General features: G+C 42.1%; 2 protein-coding genes across 3 annotated transcripts in view; both read right to left on the bottom strand.

Moving 5' to 3' along the window:
• Nucleotides 1-15,262, bottom strand: part of GRTP1 (growth hormone regulated TBC protein 1) — a 626,114-nt gene that overhangs the window by 311,886 nt on the left and 298,966 nt on the right. The gene's annotated exons all lie outside the window — the stretch shown is intronic.
• Nucleotides 4,772-9,385, bottom strand: LOC138250152 (uncharacterized). The gene is made up of 2 exons (XM_069204670.1): nucleotides 7,177-9,385; nucleotides 4,772-6,650 (listed from the first exon to the last, which is right to left on the bottom strand). Exons 1-2 carry the CDS (start codon nucleotides 8,313-8,315, stop codon nucleotides 6,539-6,541), a joined length of 1,251 nt encoding a protein of 416 aa, XP_069060771.1. The 5' UTR covers nucleotides 8,316-9,385; the 3' UTR covers nucleotides 4,772-6,538.

Genomic DNA, 15,262 nt, shown 5'->3' with positions numbered 1-15,262 from the left:
CGTTGCTGACACAGCAAAACGCCTAAAGAAAAAGCTACATCTATGCTTTGTAGTCTTTAAAAGGGCCATTGATCGGGTGGACAGAGCAATTCTTTGGTGCAAATTGCGAAGCTGGGGCCTGCAGGAACAGCTTCTCTGCAGCATTGAAATGCTATATGATAAAACCTGGGTGCAGATCATGGTAGCAGATGGTACTAAAGTTTCAAGTAGGATTCCAACAAATATAAGCTTAAAACAAGGATGCGTTCTGGCCCGCACCTTTTTAACCTTTTTATGGCTGACCTCTCACCAAAGCTAGACGCGACCAACTCAAACTCTCCGAGGATGGGGAACCTGCTCATATCACACCTCTCATATGCTGATGACACTGTTTTAATGAGTCACACGAAAATAGGGCTATAGCGGCTAGTTAGCACCCTGGACGATTTTGCAACGTCAAACATGTTAGAAATCAATACTACGAAGACAAAAAACATGTCTATAGGATAACTCTCTAACTCTGTAAATAAAATGAAGTTGGGCGGCGTTAGCCTTGAAAAGACTCGCTGCTATAAATATTTGGGTTTTACTATAGACAACAAGGCTAACCTTGCGCCGCAAAAACAGCACATCGCTCAGAAATGCAAAGCGCTGACATTTGCTGCTTGCGCCCTAGCCAAAAGGTTAAAAGGGCCTTCATACAAACCTTTACTGTCTGTCATGTAGGCAAAATTCCATCCAGCCACTAAATATGGAAACGCAGCACTATACGGAAAAGACGCTTCACTCCTGGATCAGCAACAAATAAAAATCTACAAACAAGTTTTCAATCTTCCCCGTACTGCTTCCCCTACCAAAGTTAGGCTTGAATTTGGCTTTAAACAACAAGCTGGACAGGAAAGTACATACAATAAAGACCTGTTACAAAATAAGAGGAAACACCAGCCCTTTAGTTGTGGCTTTATGGAATTCAGTAAGCAATGACTCAAAGTCAGTACACAACAGGTACTTGCAGTACTCGCTGCAAGAGACACAAATGAAATACCCATGGGACTCTAATATGTCGTATCCCTTTCTGTGCGGTGTGTAAAAAAAGGAAACAGGTCTGCAATCTTTGCTAGATGATAAACGCAAATTTGCACGACGCTCCCATTCCTGGCTTCTCATGCATACTTACACTACCCTGGCACCATCGCAATATCTGATTTCAACATTTTCAGTATGCGTCAAACGCCACCTGCTCGCAATAAGGCTAGGATCCCTCCCACCAAGAGCATATCAACCACTGTGGAAGAATGGGGGAGAGATGTCATGCAGGCTATGCAATCTTCATCTGCCCAGCCCTAAGAGGAGCACGTTGCCAACTGCTGAAACCATTTTTTAGTACAAATGGGATACGCTCCTGTCGACCAGCAGTAATGAAAATGTTTGATTCAACTGACCCACAGATAAACTGTAGACTTGTTAAATTTCTGTCTGTACAGACCAAATGCCTAAACTTGCGGCCTATGACTGTTAGTACACCATAAAGATTTAGTTCATGCCCTTGAAAAAAGCAGAACCAGGCACATTGAAAGGTTTGCGCTTTTTAATAATTGTTTAGTTACTCTTATTATTGTTTTAGCATAAATTCAAGAATTTTAAAGTGGACATTGTATTTTAATTGTGTTTAGTTTTATCAAATATTGCTATCCCCCATATGTTGTTAGGCCGCCAACATAAGAGCAGCTTTCAAATGTCTGTTATAATTATGTAATTAACTGACTATTTTGTTTAGATTTTAATTAATCATGCAAATAAATAAATAAATACATAAAAATATTTGCTGTTAAAAATGTTCTTGCTATTTGTGCTGACCATGACATGCATTGATGCATTTCTTTTAGAGTTCTGTGTGGCTACCCTTCCTAATTTATGCACACAAATTGGATTTCAAAATAAACATTTTAAAGTTCCTTTGCTGTTTCTTGTTTTATCTCTTTTTTTTTATTGAAACACTTAAATAAACTCTGGTGCACAAGTTGGTCAGCGGACAGGTGTCTACATAGTTTCCTACCGAGCGACCCCGATATATCACATAAGGCATAACACAATGCAGTGAAGAATCCCCGTTAGTTGTCAAACATCATATGACATTGGAATATTATGAAGGTACAGTTAATGATTGAATCAAGACGTGTGTTGATACCGGCACATTATTATCAACCATCTGTGTCTCCTTCTTTGTCACTTGGTGCACTTACAGGAGCCAGGAAACGATCACATACTCCCACCCAGACCGCCATATCTGCCTGGAACGTCTCATCGGTTCTACTGTTCTTCATCTGAATCTCTTCTGCCAGAGATCACTCAGTAACATCCCTTTCCCAGTGGGCCAGCAAGGGGCTCTCAAGTCCCATCCATGTAGTAGCCATGTGTCATCTAGCCAACATTAGCACCAGTTGCAGGTATTTGTAGGGCATCTTTTTCCCACTGGGTCTCATCATCTTACCCAGCAGGCAAAACTGAGGCACAAGGGTTCCCTCCAATACCTTGGTGTGTGTAATTCTATCCACTACCTGGATCCAGAAATCATGCATTAGGGGCAGTCCCAGGCCAAATGCAGAAAATCCACCCAATCAATGCTACAACGAGGGCAGGAAGAGGCTCAGTTAGAATATAAGCGACTCAATCTCAAGGGGGTCATATATGTGTGATGGAGGAAATTAAAGTGGACTAGCTAAACTCGCACATTGCTCAACACCTTGAGGGTCAACATGCACACCCTGGACTAGTCTTCATCCGTCAATGTGTCTCCCAGGTCTGCATCCCAGGCCTAGTCTTCATCCGTCAATGTATCTCCCAGGTCTGCATCCCAGGCTTCCCAGAGTTTCCCCTGAACTACACCTGTGCCCAAGGGTTTATATGAGAGAGACACCAAATGTCTCCCTGTCCCACAATTCAACACCACCCCTAGTGTGCAAGATACAGGAAGGGCTGCCGGAAAAGTACTCCAAGTCTCCCTGGCAAATTTGTCCAGTCCTGCTTACTGCAAAAACTGTCCAGGTCCCAATCCTAGCTCAAGCTGGGCATCTTCAAACAAAATAAAGATCTTGTTTGGATATAAGTCCCCCCCAGGTATCACAGCCACTGTCCCGCCACACCAGATATGTCATGTTGGTCTCCACGTGGCGAAGTGGGGCAAGTATCCACACTGGTAACTCCCTATGGAAGGGGGACCTATGAGGCACCACATGCACCATACATTCTCACACTCTGGCCATTTGCCGGACCATATAAGGTTGGTCTGATGAGACCCCTGCGCACTTCATTAATAGCATCCTTAGGTCATTTGCGTTCACACACCCTGCAAAAAACGTTTTTCACAGTTGTCTCCCTTTGTCAACCACTGCACTGCAACACTGCAGCAAAGTAATAGAATGCCAATTCCAGTGCCTCCAGTCTGTAATTCTCATAGCTTCTCATAAGTGTAGTCCTAGCTACTCTACCTTGCCCCCCCCCCCCCCAACAGCCATATCAAGGATTTGAGTAGGGTAACCAGCTTTCTAAATACCCAGTCAGGGAGAGGACAAAGCGAATACTGCATAGTGTAGAGACAGTGTAGAGCAGCACCAACTTTGAAATGGCAATCCTGCCCAAAAATGAGAACCACAGGGCATTCCAAAAAGCAACAGATGATTTCAGAGAGTCCATGACTCTGATCTTGGTATACTGCATCTTGGCCTTTCTAAAGCAGCAACCTTAATCCCCAGGTGGTGGAATCTATCAAGCTCTCAGAGAAAGCCCAGATCAGGGTGATGTTCCACCGGGGTCCCAACCAAGGCCGCAAGAGGAAACAACAAGGATTTCCTCCAAATTCAAAGGCAGACCAGAGACCACTCCAAAGTCATCAAGGATACGCAGCAGCCCATCCAGCAATTACCGTGGGCCCCGTAAGACAAAACAGTGCATCATCTGCATATAGCACCGGGTGTGTTGTCTCCCCCACAGGTATGCCCCACGTAGTCTTGTCTCTGCAAATTTTTATAGCCAGATGCTCAAGTAGTAAAAGCGAACAGCAATGGTGACAGAGGGCAGCCCTGTGGTGTACCCCTTCTTAACTTCCAGCCCTCTGATCAGAGCAGGTACAACTAACCTGTACCTTTGGGCAATCAAATCCAATCACAAAATTTCAGGACATAGCCCTTCAGCACTTTTAAGAGGAACCCACAATCTACTGTGTCAAATGGCTTTTCTATATCAGCAGTAACTCTTTCCCTCTACCTCATGCAGTACACCAATGTTACAGCCCGGGATAAACCTACATTGGTCTTCATGGACCAGATCGACCACCAGTGGGCCCAGGTGTAGGGCTATCATCTTACAGGTGATCTTCACATCAGTATTTAACATGGTGAGTGACCAGTAAGCAGCAGGGTCCGTCATATCCCACCAGGCTTAGGTATCAAGCATATCTCTCCATTCCTCATGGTCGGGGGCAGTATCCCCTTGTCATGAGGTTCAAGAAATTCAGGAGCCCTGCCGTGACAGCGGCCAAGCAGGTCTGACAGAATTCCAGTAGGAAACCATTGCTTCCAGTAGCCTTATGTTTGGGAAGCAGCTTTAGGGCAGCTCTCAACTCCTTTAGTATATTTTCGGTCTCCAGGTCTAGGTGCGCCCCTCCTACACAGTGGGGAGTGTGACCCCCCCCCTACCACACACAAGAAGAGTTGTAACTCTGCCTGCATGATTGCCAAATACTTTTTATATTCCTGTAGTGCTTTCCTCTTATTTAGTTTCTAAGCACTAACATAACACAACAGAAATGCACTTCTGAGGTCAAAGAAGACTTTTATTGTTATTTTATTCTTCCCCAACCACAATGTTTATGAATGAATGACGAATTAGTAGCTTTCAAGTCCGCGTTAATCAAACAAAATATATCAGTTTGCAATATACACAGCAGGTTATATTTATAAAATATTGAATGCAAAGCAAAACAAATACTTCACCGTGTAGGAACTATTTACAGCTACATCTTTCTAAGGTCTGCAAGCTGATGACCCCTGTCAGCCGCGAGAAAGAGTGATTCATCTACCCACACGGGATTGCTGGCAGCCTGCACCAAGCTCCAGCACGAGGTCCGGCAGATTCGAATCTGACCCTCTGCAGCCTGTTACATTCGTTACAAAGGTGTGCCCCCTCCTCTCAGACCTGGGAAACTGAGCAAGCCTTTTGGAGACTGGCCAGGTCTCCAAGACTACTCCTGTTCCCAAGCTCAAGGGAAGAGAAACGACGCCCATGTACTCTCTCTTATCAGGTCTAGTCTACTGTGAGAGCAAAACATCTTGGTTCTCTGGTGCAAAAACACAGCTTGGAAAAATACAGAACTCCACGTTAAAGGCAATGGGCAGCTAACCTAAATATCAAATGCAATGTCATGTTAAAGGCAATAGGCAGCTAACCTAAATATCAAATGCAATGTCTAGTGTCATGTCAAAGCCAATAGGCATCTAAGCTGAATACAAAATGCAATGTCTTATATCATGTCAAAGCCCATAGGCAGCTGAGCTGAATATAAAATGCAATGTATAATATCATGTCAAAGCCAATAGGCAGCGGAGCTGAATATCATGTCAAAGCCAATAGGCAGTTAAGCTGAATACAAAATGCAATATATAATATCATGTCAAAGCCCATAGGCAGAATATCTAATAGCATGTCAAAGTCAATAGGCAGCTAAACTGAATACATCATGTCAAAGTCAATAGGCATGCAATGTCAAAGCCAATAGGCGGCTAGACTGGATACAGCATGTCAAAGTCAATAGGCAGCTAAATTGAATACATCATGTCAAAGTCAATAGGCATGCAATGTCAAAGCCAATAGGCGGCTAGACTGGATACAGCATGTCAAAGCCAATAGGCAGAATACAGAATGTAATGGCTAATGCAATGTCAAAGCCCATAGACGGCTAAACTGAATACAGAAAGTAATGGCTAATGCCATGTCAAAGCCAATAGGCACAATACAGAATGTAATGACTAATGCAATGTCAAAGCCCATAGGCGGCTAAACTGAACAAAACATACCATGTGCTACTGGTGAACATTGAGCAACTAATATGCGCAGTGGTGAAACACAAAGTCATTGGTCAAAACAAAACTTTATCAAATGGCAGGACATTCCGCCCTTTGACCAATCAATTTTTGTTTCACATATCTCATATTTCAAACAAAAAACATCAGCACAAAAAAAACATTATGATCAAAGCAATCCCCGTAAAGCAATAGAAGTGAATTAACACATTGATTTCATAACCTTTCACATCAGATACATCTACATAGAAAAGACTGGGCAATTTTTTTTCTGAATGAGTCTCTAATTCAACAGTGTTAGCAATTTGATGTGGCGTGAGTTCTACTCATGTAAAGGTGCACGGTCCACCTGAAAGGTTTTCTGGAAGGTAAGCAAAAGTCAGAGTTCCATACGAGAGGGGAAAAAAAAAAAAACACAGCAAACAAGTTGAACTTGAACTGAAGGCGCAGTTTGCGCAAAATGGATCCATGGTGCTGGCACTTTACTCAGCCAGGTTCAGGTTGGGGATTCGGTCCCTTCCCCGACCCCACACGCACACACCGGAAGGGGGACCACACAGCACACTCAGGGACAGTGGCGAAACGTGGTCGGATCTGCAAAAGAAACAAGTATGACTTTTCTTGCAAATAACATTTTTCATTTAAACTGCACCCTTCCTCTTTCTTTCCCTGTTTTATAATCAGCAGGACGTTTTTGGGGCCCTTTGTTATATTTTCTGCAGGTTCTGGAGGGTCACTTGGGGCTTCAGCCCACACATCAGTACTGAGGTTTTTATCTGCTGCGCCACAGCTTCCTTTTTCTTGCACTGTCAGAAGGGCTGGGGCAGACTCATTCTTTACCAAACCTCCATTCACTGCACTTTTGCCAATTTGGGCCATTCTGTCTCCAATTTGTATGAATAAATCAGATTCTTTTCTAGGTATCAGCATAATTTCGATTTTTCCTTGGTAATTTGCAGCAATCACTCTCCCTAAAACCTGATCAATTTGCCATTTCTGTTCTGGTAACTTTCCTCTCCCCAACTGCTCTGTGACTGCTTGCATGACAGATTGCTTTTGTGCATGCTGCACAGTTTTTATCAAATCTAGGGGAATGTGCATCTCTCTCATCTCTGCCCACCTGTAAGTGGCTTTTTCACATTTCTGGTGCACCCACATAGCCATCCCCACTAAGGCAGAATTCTGGGTGAACACTTCTCTCTCTGCATTTTTCTCATTAACATCTGCAAGGTAATTGAACCAGTTAGGTACAAGCCATGTGGCTAAAACATTATCAAAGAACCAAAAATCAGCGTAAAAATGACACATCTCACGTAGCTCTTGCTTTAAAATCTGACACACATTATACCACGCTGTTCCTTCTACGGTGCCAGAAAACAACATTTCAGTCAATGAATCATTAGTAAAACAAACATGCTTTTTATCTTCAGTGGACACGAATTCAAATGGTGCACACAATTTCATTGATAATTCTTTTATCTGTGGTACTCTAGCCCTGTCTTGCAAGTACCAGATCCATTGTATGATTCTAGCTAGGGGCACTATTTTCTTTCCTTGTTCATGATTTAAATGTACATCAGTTTTTCCTTCTTGCACTGCGCAGAAACCTAAAGTCTGCATTATTTCATTTGCCAAATCACAAGCGCGCAGCTGCATATTATTTTTCACAGTGACCATGTACAAAAGTGTTAGGATTTCTCTCAAATGAGGGCTATTCTTTTTCCAAAAATCAAACAAGCTAATGAAACTCGGGGTGTCTTGCTCTAAAATCTTTCGTTTTACTTGTGCATTTTGCAACGGTAACTCGTAAATCACATTCTGGTCTCTCTCCTCCGTGTTATCAGTTAAGGAATGCATTTTGGCTGCCAAAAACCCTGGCTCACGCGGAAACTCAGTGCAGCTCGGACCTGTCTTAACCCCCTCATTACTGGAATGGGACAAGAAAGATTCTTCAAAAACAGCCTTTTTATAACTTTCAGTCGGGCTAATTTGCTCACGTAAATTCCTATTTTCATGTTCCAACTTCCTACATTTCTCCTGCATTTCTCTGTAAGCAGATAAAGGTATCCAGACCTTTCTGTCATCATTACTTCCAAAACACACGTTTTCTACATATATACAACAGGAATTATTTCTCAAAACATTATCAGGCCTTTTAGCTACACATGCATTTTCTTCTGTAATTCCCCAAACAGAAAACAATTCACAGTTTTTCTTAGCACCATCAGGCAGTTCATCAACACATGTATTCTCAGACATGGTCTGCCGTGCTACTGTGATTCTCCAAACAGAAAACAATTTCTGTAATTCTCCAAACAACAAAAAAACAATTACACTTTTAAAGTGTGCACTTAGAAATCTACTAACTCCTCAAACCCTTTAATCACCTCTTAATGACCGACCCCACGACTCCAGGTACCAATTGTAGTGCTTTCCTCTTATTTAGTTTCTAAGCACTAACATAACACAACAGAAATGCACTTCTGAGGTCAAAGAAGACTTTTATTGTTATTTTATTCTTCCCCAACCACAATGTTTATGAATGAATGACGAATTAGTAGCTTTCAAGTCCGCGTTAATCAAACAAAATATATCAGTTTGCAATATACACAGCAGGTTATATTTATAAAATATTGAATGCAAAGCAAAACAAATACTTCACCGTGTAGGAACTATTTACAGCTACATCTTTCTAAGGTCTGCAAGCTGATGACCCCTGTCAGCCGCGAGAAAGAGTGATTCATCTACCCACACGGGATTGCTGGCAGCCTGCGCCAAGCTCCAGCACGAGGTCCGGCAGATTCGAATCTGACCCTCTGCAGCCTGTTACATTCGTTACAAAGGTGTGCCCCCTCCTCTCAGACCTGGGAAACTGAGCAAGCCTTTTGGAGACTGGCCAGGTCTCCAAGACTACTCCTGTTCCCAAGCTCAAGGGAAGAGAAACGACACCCATGTACTCTCTCTTATCAGGTCTAGTCTACTGTGAGAGCAAAACATCTTGGTTCTCTGGTGCAAAAACACAGCTTGGAAAAATACAGAACTCCACGTTAAAGGCAATGGGCAGCTAACCTAAATATCAAATGCAATGTCATGTTAAAGGCAATAGGCAGCTAACCTAAATATCAAATGCAATGTCTAGTGTCATGTCAAAGCCAATAGGCATCTAAGCTGAATACAAAATGCAATGTCTTATATCATGTCAAAGCCCATAGGCAGCTGAGCTGAATATAAAATGCAATGTATAATATCATGTCAAAGCCAATAGGCAGCGGAGCTGAATATCATGTCAAAGCCAATAGGCAGTTAAGCTGAATACAAAATGCAATATATAATATGTCAAAGCCCATAGGCAGAATATCTAATAGCATGTCAAAGTCAATAGGCAGCTAAACTGAATACATCATGTCAAAGTCAATAGGCATGCAATGTCAAAGCCAATAGGCGGCTAGACTGGATACAGCATGTCAAAGTCAATAGGCAGCTAAATTGAATACATCATGTCAAAGTCAATAGGCATGCAATGTCAAAGCCAATAGGCGGCTAGACTGGATACAGCATGTCAAAGCCAATAAGCAGAATACAGAATGTAATGGCTAATGCAATGTCAAAGCCCATAGACGGCTAAACTGAATACAGAAAGTAATGGCTAATGCCATGTCAAAGCCAATAGGCACAATACAGAATGTAATGACTAATGCAATGTCAAAGCCCATAGGCGGCTAAACTGAACAAAACATACCATGTGCTACTGGTGAACATTGAGCAACTAATATGCGCAGTGGTGAAACACAAAGTCATTGGTCAAAACAAAACTTTATCAAATGGCAGGACAATTCCCCCTCCGGGCGATAATTGAACAATTCCACTACTGCCTCCAGCGTAACCTTCAATGCACCACCCTTGGCCCTCAAGTGAACAAGTGGTGCCACCGCTGCTTCGCTATGCAAGATCCATGCCGGTAGCCTGCCAGATTTGTCACTCTTTCTATGAAGGCACTGCCTAAACTGCTTTAATGTATACCTATCCAGCCTGTCCCAAAGATCCGCTATGTGGTGTTGCATCGCCATCTCCCCCCTACGTTTCTCCTCTGAGGTCATGTCACCAGTCTGCAACCCCTCCAAGTCTGCGTATCTGTCCTCAAACTCATCCCCAGTTGTCTCTGCATCTCACACGTCAACACCATACACTGTCCTTGTAGAACTACTTTCATAGACTCCCACTCTGTAGCCCTGCTGGCTGTGCTCCCCCAATTATGTTCCATATACTTTGCCAGTTTTTTCCCCAGCATCTCTCTGCTGGAAACCTCCGGTTTGGGAGCCCTCCCCGTGTGATCACCCATTTCAAGTCACATCTAACTGGTGTGTGGTCCAACAGGAACCTGACCAGGTAGCACACAGTTACACCCTCATCCACCGGTAACTCAGCCCAGAGTACCCGGTCCAATCTGCTGTGAGTATTAGGTCTGAGGGAGCTTCAGGTATACACCCTACCCTCTGGGAAATGTGTTCTCCATATGTCCACCAGTCCCAAATTCTATATCACCTCACTCAGTGCAGCAGTCATTTGGGGTTTAACGCCCAGCCAGGCTGGCAGCTTATCTAGATCTCCGCTCAACACGCAATGGAAGTGCCCCATCCAAAGTAACGGCATGTCAGCATCCCGCCCAACCAGCTCCTGGACTCCAGAAAAATCTTGGATAGTCTGTATGTGTTAAGAATTGAGACCTCCCACCCATTTAGTAAGCCCTGGATTAGTACATATCAGTCCTCCACATAGAGACCTACAGCCCATCTTGTAAGCCCTGGATGAGTACATATCAGTCCTCCAAATCTGCTTCTGAGTATATCATGGAAAATGGGACTCCAGACACAACCAAGATCAATACTCCTCTCACGTACGTAGAATAAGCCTCTGCTGTTTCTTAGAGCTATTTTGAATGCGTTATTAATTGATGAAAAATGATTTGGTGTTCCTCTGTGCCCTTAAACCAACATCGTGTGATTCATTGTTACTAGAAACACTTCTTGCAAAGTATTGCTCAGCGGGCTGCAGTTGTTCGACTGGCTATCCAATTCATATTGGTGCAATTCTTTGACCATGGGGTTTAAAATCCTACCCCTGTGACTTGGGGGAGGGCAATAGTATCAGCCTCAAATCACTATATAATATTTAATGATCTACTGTATGATATGCAGGTCAAGATGGATTAGAACTTACAGTGATGAAAGGTCTTCCCTAACATGGACCAATGTGATTCCTATGCCCCTAGATCTGCAATCCGATTAGTGAGTGTGAAGAATGCTATGTGAGGTTGTTGAGTGATCAGTTTCTATGATCTTGCAAGAAAATGGAAGAAGGGGTACTGCTCAGTAGTTGGTTGGGTTTTTGGGGTCACGTTTCAGATGTTTCAGAAGTAGGCTCATAGTTGCTTGCTTTAGAGCATGAAGAAACACACACGCATCCAAGGGCCACAAACACAATTAAAAGGATCACACACAACCTGAAAGGACCCATCTCCTAAAAGACGTAATTGGATGCAACATATGCATCCACAAGTGCAAAACCAGAGGAGCAAACATCGGAGAAGCATGCTTCAGACAGTCTTGTGCATCTGTGAGACGGACACCTCAGAAGGGACCCCCTCTGTCAGAGATAAGTCTTTAACAGGCATAGGCATCAGAAGGAAACAGTGTTTAGAAACTAGCAGGATGGTGCCCAAACTCTCACAGCGACAACATAGGCAGTAGGTTTAAATAGCTCAAATATTACCATTTAATATATAAACACTTGCTAAACATTATTCAGCTAAACAGGAAACATATCCAAGAAATACTAAATGATGAAAAGATTTAAAAATGTTCATCTATAACGCAATCATCCTTGGTTTACTAGACTACTTTGGAAGAGTCTTAAAGTGATGTGCATGGGTTACTATTCAATATTTGCAATTTTCAACCCCACAAGTTTAAATAAGGCTTATGGTTAAGAGAAGATATGTTGAATTTGTCCGGAAATCTATTAAGGTCTGTTTTAAAGAAGGACCAACAGAAAGTAAAATGAGTTTGACTCAAAAACAATGTCCTACTAATAACATATTTAGAGAATAAATTTAAAATATATGGTTAGTTAAATTCACTTTCTTCAACAACAGGAGTTTTTAAAAAAAATGAATGGGTGGTAAATTGTGCATAAAATACAAGGGCGCCTGACGAGGGTGTCTCCTGTTGCCATTACTATTTGCAATAGCGACCAAACCTTTGAGCAGTATTTTAAAAAATAAGCATAGTCACTGTACCCCTTGCATTGTAGGCAAGGTATCTAGTTTCACTTTATGCCGGTGACAGAGTACAGTATGTAAAGCATCCGGAGATCAACCTGAATCCCATCATGAGGGAGGTGACTCAAGTTGGTGGATAATTTGGGCTTAACATTAACTGGAGCAAATCTCAAAATACTCCAGCTACTCTAAACCCAACATTGAATTCTCATTACTTTTGTGTGAAACTCCAGCAAGTTTTCTAAGAATCATGATTCACTGTGACCTGTCCCAGGCCCTCTATGGTGAATTATCAGCAGACTGTTCAGAAGATTAAGTGCCAGGTCACAAGGCCAGAATACACTTGGTGCACACTATCATGTGTAGTGAGCTTTAGAGAGATCTAATTCCTCTTGGTTTCCAATCTGTAAAAACAAATACTCCTGCTCTCATTCCATCTGACAACTCTAAGTCAGTTTTCTTGATTTAACATCTGGATGCTGGGAGACCTGTTTCCAGATGGAATTTTTTTTAACTTTGTAGGACTATAAACAAAGCGAAGATACCAACTCAATAGATCAGTGGTTCCCAACCTGTGGTCCGGGGACCCGAGGGGGTCCGTGAAGCCTAATTAGAGGGTCTGTGACCGCTTAGAAAACTAAATAATATTAACAGACTAATAATGGGTATATAATTTTTAAAAAGCAAAATTTAAATCTGCACATTTTAAAATATTATATAAATGTGAAGGAATTTAAAAATGGAGGCTAAAAATAAAGTCAGTGTCCTCATTTTGATTAGTGGAAGCAGTGCAAGCGCATCAAGCAGAATGTAGTATAAGCATATAGTGCACTCAATTGAATTTAGAAAATGTCCAACCTCATTAACATTTAGATTTTTTTTTAAATATTGTTTGTGAATTAAATAACTGATTAAATATTTTATGTATCTGTATCATAAATGCTTGTTTCTGTATTTTTTTGTGTTTTTGCGGTTTAAATCACCGAAAATGCTTAGGCTATGGTCGCCTACTTCAAGTAGTGACTCAGGGGGGTCCCCAGGTACCAACAGTGATTCACTGGGGGTCCTTGGGTTCCAGTTATGATTAAATGGGGGGAGGGCACAGGAATCAAAAGGTTAAGAACCACTGCTCTTGATATTTTCCTCTATTGGCAGCTAAAAACGACTTTACAGACACAGTTCTCCGCATTCCTAGAGGCACTTCCAACCGTAATGGCTCCACAATGGTTCTGACATTCACCTACTCTTCACCATCACCCCAAAGGATAATCACAACACATTATAATGTGATCTCGGAGAAGGCACTGACCCAGGAGTAGCTACTGAGGGGAAAATGGGATCAAAACCTCAATATGCCAACAACTGTTGACATCTGGAGGATTTTTTTTTATCTCCAAATGGACTGAGATTCATTGAATAGTAGGCACAGACTCCTCATTTTAAATTTTTACAGACGGTGGACTAAGCCCTGGTTATGAATCAGGCAATGGGTACAACTAATGATCCAGAATGCTCAAGATGTCACCACTGTGGTATCTAGGATACTAGTTGCAAGCACACGGAGGTTAGGGAATTTTAGAATGTAAACAAGAACAGGAGACAGTTGGAAGGATCTCCGTGAGCTGCAGACGTAAATTCCTGTTTCCCAAATAAACCTATATCTTATGGATTGTGTGTCAGGATTGCATCTCCACAATTTGGCGACAAGTTGGCCTGAACTAGGCACACACACTTTGATCTAATACACTCAAGTTGGAGAACAGTGCATCATCAGCACGGCTATCGTCTAAGTATGTCTGCAGTGTGGCATGGGTGTACACCTTGATGTGCCACAATTTTTGCGTCCACACTGTCATTTTTGCAAAGTAGCCTATCGCTGATGCGCACACCTTGGAGCCAGTGTATTGAGCGCATCTGTGATGCGCACACACTGTTGAGATTCCAAGAAGCACATTGGGGTGATGCGGACGTATGCTGTGACACACCACAATTTTTGTGCGCACTCAGTCAAAATTGCAAAGTAAGCGCATCAGTGATGCGCACACTGCTGAGGCATTGTATGAGTGTGTCTGTGGTGTACACACACAGCAGGAATTCTCAAGAAGCACTTTGGTGAAGCGCACATCGTTTGAATGTTCAAAAGAAGTGCGTACTTGTTCAATTACGGTGATGCGCATGCTTTTCAGTTCTGCAATTAATTCAGAAGCGATATGCTGCTTAGGGTGACGGAAACCAGCGCATTCCTACGACTAGAACTTAGTTTGTTATCTCACATAAAAAAAGGCATATTCACCAATATTCCACAACACAGTCTTCACAGTGAGTTAGGAGAACAAGTTGTGTTTCAAACTGGCCACATCGAACAATAGGCTGACGCCTCTTGTACAGTTTCTTCCAAGGGCAGGAGAACCTATGATGAAGTGGTCAGATTGGAAAGATTATTTCCTTAATTACATCTCATCTATTGGGAAGGAAAATGAGGAGCAATTTTCAGCTAAATGGAAGAAAATAATATTATTGCATAACCTAGGTCCAGAAGGTCAAATAGTTTACAATTCTACAGAGAAGAAATCAAGGCCAAATGGTGGAACTGATGAATTTAAAAAAGCTCTTGAGAACTTGGATGCTTATTATAGACACACAGTTTGCATAGCTATAGATAAATTCAATTTGTTTCAATGGAAACAACTCAAAACTGAATCTATAGAGGATTATGTTGCTGAATTGAAAAAAATAGCAATCACATGTAAATGTGATATTCTGCATGATGATTTAATAGGAGACCAAATTGTTATGCATTGTAATAATCGCATTATTCAAGAAAAGATATGGGTGTGCAGAGAAGCACCTTTAAATGAAATAATTGTGATAGTAAAGAAAGGAAAATTGTCAGAAATATGTGATACAGCTACACTCAAGGGTGTAAGTG

Source organism: Pleurodeles waltl, chromosome 8, assembly GCF_031143425.1.
Source record: "Pleurodeles waltl isolate 20211129_DDA chromosome 8, aPleWal1.hap1.20221129, whole genome shotgun sequence".
NCBI classification, from domain to species: Eukaryota; Metazoa; Chordata; class Amphibia; order Caudata; family Salamandridae; genus Pleurodeles; species Pleurodeles waltl.
The sequence above is the reverse complement of the archived record's forward strand: the minus strand, read 5'-3'. Positions and strand labels throughout refer to the sequence as shown.

Coding starts and splice junctions, on each gene's coding strand:
- LOC138250152 (XM_069204670.1), bottom strand. CDS start 8,315: ATGTCTGAGAATACATGTGTTGATGAACTGCCTGATGGTGCTAAGAAA. Junction 6,651..7,176: donor TGTGAAAAAGCCACTTACAG/GTGGGCAGAGAT, acceptor TTTCTTTTGCAG/ATCCGACCACGTTTCGCCAC.